The sequence below is a fragment of the Geospiza fortis genome, unplaced genomic scaffold, assembly GCF_000277835.1.
Source record: "Geospiza fortis unplaced genomic scaffold, GeoFor_1.0 scaffold54, whole genome shotgun sequence".
In the NCBI taxonomy this organism is placed as follows: Eukaryota; Metazoa; Chordata; class Aves; order Passeriformes; family Thraupidae; genus Geospiza; species Geospiza fortis.
This window is the reverse complement of record NW_005054301.1, coordinates 18,630,167-18,641,975: the sequence shown is the minus strand read 5'-3', so window position 1 is coordinate 18,641,975 and position 11,809 is coordinate 18,630,167. Positions and strand designations below refer to the sequence as shown.

Genomic DNA, 11,809 nt, shown 5'->3' with positions numbered 1-11,809 from the left:
AGTATAAAACAAATAATGAAATATAGGGACCACAGATAGAAAAATAGATTCTGGTCCAGCTATTATAACAGCTATCAGCATTTCAACCCTATTTAATATTATGACTGAGGTTTCCTAGATTATGAGAATAGCTTTAAAGTTTTAAGTTTGGATTGGTCTTTTATGTTTTGCCTTCCTGTTCTAGAGTCCTTTTTCATCAGTAGTTCATTTGCAACCATAAGAGAGACAGCCTTCCTTTCCAAAGGAAAGATGAAGCTTCTACTTTCAGGTGACTCCTCATGTTGAATCTTCCATGGAAGACATCAAGATGTGCAATAAAATCTCCAGAACTGGTATCACTACTGTCCTCTTGGCCATGCTGCTGCTTTAGATAATCAAAAGGGACAATATCCTTGCCAACTGTTGACAAGCCTAGATGTGCACAGCTCCAAATGGAAGTTTCTAGCAGACTCATAAATGCATCAGACACAGAAGCAATTTTATTCCAGAGACACATCTCTCTTCTCCCTGCTGCTCAATCCCTGTCTAGCAGCTCGCCATGAAAGGTACACAGTGCTCAAATCCTACCATTACTCATCCCACAGGGGACAGAGTTCAAATAAAAGTCACATCTTTTCCACAAGCAAAAGCAATCTGGACTTTCCTGTCAAAGCTAACTCTGCCACAATAAACAAGGATAAGTCCTAACAGGAAACCCAACACCTCCACCAAGCAGCAGGGGAACCACAAGATAATGAGAGACACAATACACCCCAGAAGAACATCTAATGGTGGTGTAGGTGCATGGCAACCTATATTATCCTTGTCAGGAGAAACAAAAATTGGGCATGTTAATGCCTAATTAACAATAGAAAAATTATTGTCCTGCCTCCTTAGATTCAAATTTTCTTTTAAGAAAAATACATTTGGGCTTTGGGCCAAGCTGTGATCCCTCCTTCTGCATCAGAAAGTGGTTACATGAGCACATGAGCACTTTTTCTTTTTCCACCTGTACTCTCAATTAGCCACTGGCTAATACTGTCCTGCTAGGTGTCACCTTATATCCTAACCCTTCATGATATCTGGTCAAACCAACACCTGAAGCCTTGGCTTTCTATGAATAAACCAAACTTTCAGATCAGTTTAAAGCTTTAGCCCATTGGCAAGAAAAAGCTGGAAATCCAATCCCAAAGGTTCAAAAACTAGAAGGCAAACCTCCCCCCTCCCCCAGATGAATTTATAAATACCCAGTCATTAAAATGCCTGTCATAGCAGTGGGACCCTCAATTAATGTTTCTTTTTAAACATCAAGTTTAATAATGTTCTTGTAGTTCTTGTGTTCTTGTTGATAAGCTACAAGGGAGTACAGAGACAGGGAAAATATGACTGCTCACATTGGAATCTAGCCAGGATACATCCAAAAAACAGCTGTGCCTACTGCATTAAAGCAGATACTGTGTAAACACATCTGGATTAATTTTAACCCCATACAGACTTAATAGATGAGCTCCTGAGATGCTGAAATAAAAACAAGAACTGAGCAGACTTTTACCACAACTAAGCAACACGAAACATGACTTAAATTTCTTTTATTTAAAAAAGAGAAAGAATAATCTGCTCATACTTCCTGGTTCCAGCAGCGATGTGACAAAATCAGAAGCTGTTAGTGTAGGATTTGAGCTGTTGGAGTAGGATTGAGGCCACTGCTTACCTAGAAAAATGCAATGCAAATATGAAGTAAACCTTTGCCCTGTGGTTTCACAGAAAGTTTTGCATATGTACCTTTCCTCTGGGAGAAAGGACACGATCCTTGTGTTGAAATTGTTTTCACCACTTACCCTTTAGTGAAAACAAGATAATCCACGATTCAAGACCACTCTCATCTCTTGGTAAAACACTGCTGGGTCACTGTGGAACGATCACAGCAGGACCATAGGCATTTGCCTCCTGCCACTAGGTCTATCCAGTGGCTAGCTGGGCATCTGGGTGTCCCAGACGAGGTCAAGAAGAAACGGTTGAGATGAATGCATAGTGAATGGATACTGCTGAGCAAGAGATCCCTTCTAGCCTGATCACTGCAGTGCTTTTGGCAAGGAGCAACCTCCCAGGAGCATTGGGATTTCAATAGTTACAAGGCCAGAGGTCAGCAGTAAGGCTTCTGCTTTCTCTTTTGTTACACTTTTCATGGGAATAAACTACCAGGATTCCTTATTGCTAGAGGCTGTGTCCAAAGACTGTCTAAAGGTCTGCATGCTTTCCTTGACAGGACTCCAGTCCAACTAGTTATGGCTAACACTTACGGCACTGTAGTACTTAGCTGGTCACCAGATGTCCACCACGGTGCTCTATCACTCCTCATCCTCAACACAACAGAGAGAGAAAAACCGGTGGAAAAACTTGTCAAACATGATAAATACAGGAAGATTACTCACTCGTTGCTGTCATGGGCAAAACAGACTTGACTTCAGAGAAATTAGTTACTGAGAAATAAAACCAAAGCACTCTGCTTCTTCCTCAGGGGGTATTTAACACCTAACTCTTCTATCTCCTGTCGTCTCCTGCTGAGAAGCAGCCAAAAATTCAGGCAAGACTCACAAAACCTCCAGAAGAGAAGCTTGGGCATTCATGCAAGGAAGAGAAGAATCTGTGTCCAGTTTGGTTTCAGAATTTGAACCTCCCAGGAGACAGCTGTGATCAGGAAACCATGGAATAGTCACATTACAAACTGGTGTTTTTGGTTGCTCACTTTGCCATTTAGCCAAAGAGCAAGGATCTAGGGTGTTGTGATTATGGCTGGGTCACATTGTTTAAAAAATGGGATGTGTACCTTGCTTTGCTTTCAGAATAATGTCCAGTTTCTTAGATAAGAGCAATGGCCTAATCAAGGGAAAGGGACAACCATTACATTTAGCCTACTACTTGCATTTTACCCAGGGGATATACTCAAATATTTCCAAGCACAGGATAATACTGAAGAGTAATCTTACATCCTAGGCAAGTGTGTTGATGGCTGAAGGAGAAGGTAAAGAAATAAGGGCCTCTGTGAAGTCAAATCAAGTCCACTGCTACTAGGGACATTATGGCATGTCTCTCTTTCCATCAGCTGCACAAGGGTCTGAAAATTGTAGGCTTCAGCTTACTCTGAAAACAATAAGACTTTTGACATTTTGCCTTTTATCTTATGATTTTTTAAAGAAATGACAGTAAAGAAAATTTTGATTCAACCTGAAGTGAGCTTTTTTCAAACTTGAATAGTGTACCAGTAACTGCATTCTTCCCAGACTCTTACTCACCTTTGCAAGATAGGCATGCCATTTAGCCCTCTGAATGACAGCTTCTCAGTATACAGAATGAATCCTGTCAACCCTTCAGAAAAAGCAGCTCAATTCCATGTTCAGGAGACATTACCAAGTCCTTAGAAGAAGGCTGGAAAGTGTATTACACACCAATGGATTCTGCTGTACAAGTTAACTGCACAAGTTAAAACCTGCTATCCTCTTGCGGTCTCTCTTGCACTTGTTTATCTCTGCTGTAGAGGCCTGGCCACACAAGGACTCTTTCATGTGCTGAGGCTGCTGTAGAGGAGCTGACCTGTACAACTTTTATATAGATACAGCTACAAGCAGAGCTGATTTTATTGTGGTTTTCCAGCATGCAGCCACTGAAGTCAGCAATGAAAGAGAACAAAGAGGTATCAGCTTCATTCCTACCTAGTCTGCCTTCTTGGACAGTTTCACATAATGTGGCTCAGAACCGTGGAAACCAATGCAGTCATCAGTATTTTGCTATAATCTGCTCTAGGAGCAGAGCAACTCACAGGCACTGGGTCTGGAAGGATTCTCTTCTCTTAGTCCCTTCTTGACAGCTGAGCCAATTCCTGTGCTGTGCTCTCCAAGAGGGCCTTCAAATAAATTTACTCTTTGTATTCAAAGAATTAGATACCTCTCTTCATCCATTTCCAAGATGAGTGAAATGGCAAGCCTGTCACTTCACATTTATTTTGATTCTCAACCAAATCAGGCGAGACTTTTATTCAGGCCAGCTTTTTAAACAAGCTGATAGCGCTACACCAAGCTTCAGCTCTTCATCCTTAGGCCGTTTAAAGAAGAAAAGCAGCAGCATGTAATGATAATGTCAGTGTTCAAATAGCAAAAAACAACTTCAAAGTGCTGTGACTAATTCTGTGCAAACTTTGTTGTGAAAGGCCCTCCAGTACACTGCACCTCAAGATACAAGTGGAGGCACTATTCCATTGCTAAGACTATACTTGGATTCACAAAGATTTGCCCTTAAAAATCAGAGGAACTACATGTAATGGAATGAACATTGTTTTTAAACCAGTCCTACTACTCTTGATTTTAAGTCATGTAAAGCAAAACCAGAACACAACTGAGTCTATTGGAAGGGAAGTGGTGCTAATTTCTTCTAGCATTGAATAGCACATCTAGTTTTTCTGATGTCTCAACCCAAATCTTAGATTATTTACAGGAAATCATTCTAACAGCTTTCCTTATAAGCAGACACTTTGAATCCTGCTAATTATTAAGAAACTGATCATAAGGACATTGTGATCCCATTTTCTTTTTCTGTATCATGGATTTAAATATTGCGTAGGACAAACTTGGCAGCCACACAGAGAATCTCATTTAGAGAGATTAACCTGTGAACACAGAGAGATCTGGAGGGTCTCTGTTTGTCCACTCCTTGATGGACAGGATTTAAACAGGAATAATTATATTCAGCGAGCATAAACACACACACTCAAAAAGTAGCATATACATGCATTAAATGAGGCAATGCCTCATCCAGAACAGACACTCCCTCAGCTGTTTGTTTTCCTTTTATTTTTGTTTTACATTTTAATGATATATAAAAAGTAGAAGAAATCACAGGTGGTAAGCAGATTTGAACTAGAGAACTGATTTCAAGGGAAAACATTTTTAGTGCTTATACAAACAAATTTAGTGATTAATGTTGATTTCTTGTGCTCCCCAAGCTGTCACAGGTGAGCAAAGAGCAAAGGGTCAAGGCTGGCTATTTGTATTCAGATAACATTTGAAAACACAAAGGGCAGTCTCCAAACTCCCAAATGTTTTCTGGATAATCTAATCTGCTCCACCCAAAATAGCAAAAAAATGAAAGTCTGTATCACGCATATTTAACGAAACATGTTATCGCATGAAACAAAACCAGAAAAACCTGTTCCCCATGGTTGCCACACAAACATCAGCTCTTTGCTCAGAAGGTTTTGCCCAGTGCTCAGTCAAAATCTGAATTTCCAAAGGCTTTGGACTGAGCATAGACTGATGTGGCAGAGAGGAGGGCAAGGAAGGAACAGTAACCAGCTAATTCTAGGCCTGATCTCAGTATTTTGTAATGATTGACAAAACTACAGTTATTTTCACCATGGTTGGACTGAGTCCTAAGAGAAAGTCTTGCTGAACTATTCTGCCCTGCCCAAACCTTTAGGGAAACCAAAGTAGGCAGGTTTTCCTTCCCTCCAAGCTGACTCCCTTCCCCCCACAGAGTGCACCTGAGGCCCTCAGCAATGGAAACAGCTTCTCACAAGCATCAGCCCATGCTGGGAATAGGGAGCTTGCCAGGCAGAGATAACAATACAGCAAAGCTTTGGATGGAAGAAAGAAGCTGGCTACATCACAGCCAATATGAAGAAAGATCCTCCTGGAACTATTCCAGCTATTCTCCATTTAAACATTCAGGCTTTTTCTCTCAGCATTCTTTCCACACTCTCCCCAGAGACTTCATGCTATTCACTGTGGAGTCTAAAGTCACCTGCTTTTTGCTGGGCTTGGCACTGCCTACCACAAATGCTGCTTAGGAGATAGAGGAGCAGAGAGAAAAGTTGAAAGCAAAACCTCTGACAAGAAATTCTCACCCCCATGCCTACATACATTTATCCCTCGTAATTCCCAGTCCATTTATACACATTACTTCCGCTAAAGAAAAGCAAATTCGGTGCCAAAACATAGCCCTTTGGTTAAAAAAGTGTTATATTCAGCAGAGGTTTTAACTCTAGCATACTAAACACAGAGTCATTAGGATTTAACGCTATTGAAATGGAAGTGGAGACAGAAACCTTTCCAGTTCTTATACTTCTCTTTGGAATTGGAAGAGGACAACACCGACTGTAATTGCATTAACAGATCCTCTGGAACAACATGCCCTTGATAGAAAGTACTTGGAAGCATGAGGCACGACATAAGCTCCTGCTGATGTCTTCCAGCATCAGGCAGCAAGGAAGCTGACACCCTACTAAGGACAGCATTACAGCCTTGCTGCCCAGCAGAGAAAAGTCAGCAACAAAACAGAGCAACAGGGGCTGTCAATACGATGATCCTTCTCTCCATCTCAGCAGACCCTCGTGGCACAGCTCTCTCAAGTGGCTCAAGGCAGTGACAGTTCTTTTCCCAGGCTCTGTCCTTGTGCAACCCCTAGAGGGCATGAGAAGGTGCCCAGATCCTGGCAGCTGTTTCCATATGCCCATGGCTCAGATCTCTGACAAGGGACTCTGGAATGAGATTTCTCTCCCAGCATAATGAGGTCTTTAGTCATTAACAAAGGAGCCTTCTGGGGTAGAATTCCAGCTGCGCCTGAGATCTTGCCTCCACAGAGATGATTTTTTTCCAGCACACAGGTTTAGTCTGAGGAGAAAGGGAAAGGGTTGCTTTTACCAATCCAGGGATTTTCAGTTGCAGCAGTTGAAGGTTTCTGTTTACTCTTAGATCAGGGTAAGAAATCTCTTGCTTCTCCTTCCTGCCACTTCACAGCTGCCGGTTGAGCTTCTGTGCTTGCCGCTCCTTTGCCTCAAAGGCAAACTTTGTGTCCTGCAGCTGGGCAATAGCCTCCTTGGCCTCCTTCAGGTCCTGACAGATGAGCTCGTACTTCTCTGTCAGCTCCCTGTTCTCTCGGCGCAGCTCCTGTACCACCTGGTTCACCTCCTCCGTCTGCTTGGTGCAGTGGATCTTCAGCTGCTCTACCTCAGAGAGCATGATCTCCATGTTCTTGACCAGTGACTCCAGCTTCTCTTTGGACATGGTGTCAGGATCAGTTCTATTCAGTCTGCCTAACCCAAACCCAAAAGGGACAAGGAAAGCCACCCTGTGCAACATGCACCAGGATGTCTGACAATCACAGTCTTGTGGTCTCTTTTTATACTCCCTGCTGCTCATCCTCCTCCCTTCCCTTTCCTTCCCCAAAGTGTCTCTAATCTTCTTTGCTTGGTTAATCTACTTATTTTTATTGCGTTGTAGAAATCGACTGAAGGGCTGACAGCCCTGCAGTAACATATGTGCTGTGCAGCAAAAGCCAGAGCAATAATGAGACTGTGCAGCCCATCCACAGAAAAACAGCTTTCATCTGAAGAATTCTCTCGGGAGCCCTTGCAGTAGCCATTAAAGTACAAAGAAACCTCTTCAAGCCAGATGCCTACTGCAGTCCTGTGCACCCAGTCCCAAGAGCACAGCCTGACTTTGATCTTACATATATTGAGGTAAGCAAGCTTACAGCAATACAAATCATGTATAGGCAAAGAGAGCTAACCTCAGCTTCTCGTCCTCTCTCTTAATCTTACATTTGAGCAAGATGGAAGGAACAAAATATAAAATTCCTGGGTTTTTTTCCCAGGAGAAGATCTATCCAACAACAAATGCTGCAACAGTCTCATCTTCCCTTGAAAGCTGTCACAATGGTTATCTCTATCAGAGGCAACCACATTTACTGGGCCATGTACCACTTGAAGGGGGCTTCTGTTGTGTTAGGAACATGCAGATTAGAAATTTTAAACTCTGGTACCCCTTCCCTCTCTTCAGCTCCATCAGTAACACTGGCCCCAGAATTCATACAAAAATTTACTCCTGTACACACCTGCCACCCACAACAGGGTGGCAAATGGCTGCTGAGCACTACTGAACTTGTGAGAATCAGGACTGAAACCTGCCAGTCTCAGCACCCTGATTACTCAGGTCATCACAGAGCAGGGTGATCCCAGCAGCCACAAGGGATTAAGTGAGTCTGGCCGACTTTCTGAAGTTTGACCCAGACTTTCTTATGTATCCAGTTAATTAATGCACTTGCCTAGACAAGAATCATTAATTAGCCAAGTATCTGATGTAACAACATCACCCTTGAGAAATTAATTTGTCTGAGGTGATATCACATGTGGCTCCCCAGGAAAGAACCCATGCTATTTAGCATTGATTGTCTGGCCAGGGGGCACAGACCAGGGCAGAGACAAGAAAGCAGGTTTGCTCTTGGGGAATTTGCAAACTAAGGACAGGAGAGCGTGTCTCTCTCCTTCCTCCCCACATCAGGAACATTTCCTTCAGGCTGAGTCTGCGACTTTTCAGAAGCCTTCAAACTGTTCTACACACCCAGAGAAAGGCAGACTCTCATTTGTCATACACACATAGGCATGGATCTGTGCTCACTGTATTCACCTCACAGAACTACATTCCAGTGCACAGTATTGCATAATGGCCTTTACTCTTGCACGCTGTTTTGCAATTCCAGCTCCCCTTAAAAGGATCCTGTAGTACCATCACATACATTCAATACCAGATTGAAAGAGAATGCACGTTTTCATGTGCAGAGCTCCCCCAAATAAATTTTTTTCTTCACTCTTCTCCACAAAATGTTGCTTTTTTCAGCTACGGAGAGTTTCAGATGCTTCATCCCACCACCCATTGCCCCTTTTTCTCTGCTAGGCTCAGAGAAATAAAGCTCTTTCTTCCAGGAAGTTTTACATCTCCTCCAGCACTGGATGAAAACACTTCTGGATGCTGGCCAAGCCCTGACAGCGTTCAAAGGCCTGGGACTTCTCACAGCTGGAGGTTAAAGAGTTGCTCACAAAGCCAGCCATCCTACTGCCTCTCACACAAGTGCACAAGCAGACCCCTCTCATCCTGGCAGATGGAGCACTTTGCACCACACTTTGAAATGAGCAGAGTGACATCCTTCAGATGAAAAGAGAGTGAGAGAATCTAAAAATAATTAGAATATGTCCTAAAGTCCTTGAAGAAACATTTGCACTGGCCGTCAGCCCAGATCCCACGTGATGCACATGGCACTGGAATAGGCTGGAACATGCTGCAGCATTACAAAACAGCAGGTCTTCATTAGTGAGGAATCTTCCCTGTCTCCACAACTGTACACGCTGCACCCAGTTTAAATCAAGCAGAATTACAATGATGCACAAAGGGAGTGCCACAGAGGCTGTCTACTTGGATATTAGTAATTGATACATCATCTCTCACTGTCTTACTCTCAAAATTATTTAAGTTGCCTTGGATACAGACAGAATCTTGGCAACAGAAAGGGGGTAAGAGACACTACTGAAATAACAATGTAAAACGAAAACAAGGAGTAGCATGAGAGGAGTTTCTACAAAGGTATAGGAATTGTTACTATTTGGTTACTGCTTGGTGTGATTTAAAATATTATTTGATGAAGCAAGAAGTAGGAATTAAAAGCTCATAAAAACTGCAGTGGGGGAATGATGCAAAAATCACTAGAGCTACTGTAACAAGACTAACTTGAACTGTAGCTTCTTACCTTTAGTCACTGCTAGACTCCACTGTTACAGACAAACTGGAGAAAGAGGCAAACACCAATAGTGAATTCAGCTGGGGAAAATGCAGAACAGCATACCTGAGAAAAACAATTCAAACCACAAGAATTCAGTGCACATGGACACACAGCAAACAGCAGTCTTAGGAGTGTTGGGGAAATAGCATGTTCAGACAGAAATTGGCGACAACATAACAGGGGAAGATAACAAAGCACTGCTAGATTGTATTACATAGAAGCAGTGCTCTGTAAGGGAATGAGGTTGCTCCAGATTCTCCCTCCACCCCGCTGGAGGGAAAATGTAATGTTTTGTTCTGGACGTTTATCATAAAGGGACCAAGAAAGAGTTTGAAACTTAAGACAAGTGTTCAGAGAAGATGCTGATATAAAAAAATGTGAACCAGGTTTAAGGAGAAGGATTGAAAACTACATGGCAAGGTATTTCTAGGACTGTTTTGCAATCATGTCGAGATCCCCTACATGTTCTAGGAAAGACAGCTCAGCTGGAAGAATATTTCTGTAATTACTAAGGGCCTGACTGCAACTGTAATTTTGAAAACACCAGTGATTTCTGTGGTCTCAGCCAAATGGTGCCTCTCTTGTTATTTCATACCCATATTAAATCAGGAAAAATTAGTGTTAAACTTCTCACTACAGTACATGCTACATTGAGAGACACCATTGACAAATTTATCAGCTCTTTTGTGCATATTCTTTCTGTATTCCACCTTTCACTCTGCATATGGGTTTGAGATATATGAAAGAAGGAAACACAGAGCTAGTTAAGAACAAAACAGGGGAGCAACCACTGGGAGCACCCACTCCTGCTCTTGTGGATGGCAGGAAAATTGTAGAAAGTGGCACTGGTAGAAGTGAAACTTCTTGTGCTTTTCCATAATGGGTGGGAGCTACAGTATCTGACTACATCACCACACTCAGAGATGCTGGGTTTAGCGCTAGTAGCAAATGGCAGTATGAGGCTGCCAAGCTAAGGATGGTTCATGGGAGAGATACTTGTGCTTCTTCACGGGTCTCTGAGCCAGAGATTCACCTACTCCTCTCTCACTCAGAGGCACACACAAGCCAGAAATGCAGCTTTCCCATCATGTTCATACCTCCGAGAGTCTGAGGAGGAGACACAAAAATCATACTCCTTCAGGATCTATCTGAAAGCGGACCATGAGTGTTCCAGTTTCTGGTGTATTTAACATGGGCCCTGGGAACATTTGAGAAGAAAATCATTAAGCTACCTCACTCTCTCTTTGAAGTTTTCCCAGCAAGACAAAAGGGACAATTCACTATCCTAGAATTTCAAATTGAAAGAATGGCTTTTAAATAACTGTTCAGAGCGAAAAACCAAGCCACTTGGTACAAACCCTGATCTTCTCAGGTAAATACTTAGATTGTGTATCTACTAGTTTTCCCAGTCACAGACACAAAAGTACAATGCAATGTTCACACAACACTTGTGGGAGACAGCATTGTTGTTTCTTAGTAGATAGCTTAGGTTATTATCCCCAGTTAACAATGGTAATTATTTTAACAATTGATTTTTTAAAAAGACAGATAGTATCCCACTAACTGTAGTGAGCCCTCCAATCTTTTTTTTCTTGCAGCCTTTTCACTTATCCCTGATTTATCCCCAATGGTATGTCTAGCAACCAGTGCAGCATTTGCAACCTCCATGCTTCACCATCTAGTAGAAAGTCTACTAGGGTAAATGCATTTTATACAAAATCATTACAAGATGAAGTATTAAGAGCTCTCATCTTTATATTAATCTTTATATTCATAGTAAAACCTGAAAAAACAAAACAAAACCAACATAAAAACCCCCTAAACACCAAGCAGCACCTGGAGACACTGACCATTCCCACACCAGAGTGGGAAACATTTGTCCCCAGCTATTCAATTTGTTTCTAATAACCAAAGAAAAACACCAGTGTTCCATGTGTCCAAATACTCAGCACTGTGTAAGACATTGATGTAATGATGATCTCATCCTACAGAGTTTGGAGACTATCGATAAAATCTGCTCTTCTATTAAAACAAGAGATTTAATTTTTGCCACTATTATAAACATTAGCCATATCTCATGCAATTTGGCAGAACTCGAATTTAGCTTCACATAAAACTAAATTATTTACAGGTTTTGATCTAAAATACTGCACCAAAAGGATACCTACCAAAATTGTGATCAAAATCCTTGACACAAATGAGTATAATATGTCTCAATAGTGTAGGT

At 42.0% G+C, this 11,809-nt stretch overlaps 1 protein-coding gene across 1 annotated transcript; it reads right to left on the bottom strand.

The window, feature by feature from the left end:
- Positions 1–4,850: 4,850 nt before the first annotated feature.
- Positions 4,851–7,117, bottom strand: LOC106632187. Its single transcript, XM_014311695.1, has one exon. The coding sequence runs from the start codon at positions 7,107–7,109 to the stop codon at positions 6,762–6,764; it is 348 nt and encodes a 115-aa protein (XP_014167170.1). The 5' UTR covers positions 7,110–7,117; the 3' UTR covers positions 4,851–6,761.
- Positions 7,118–11,809: the final 4,692 nt, after the last annotated feature.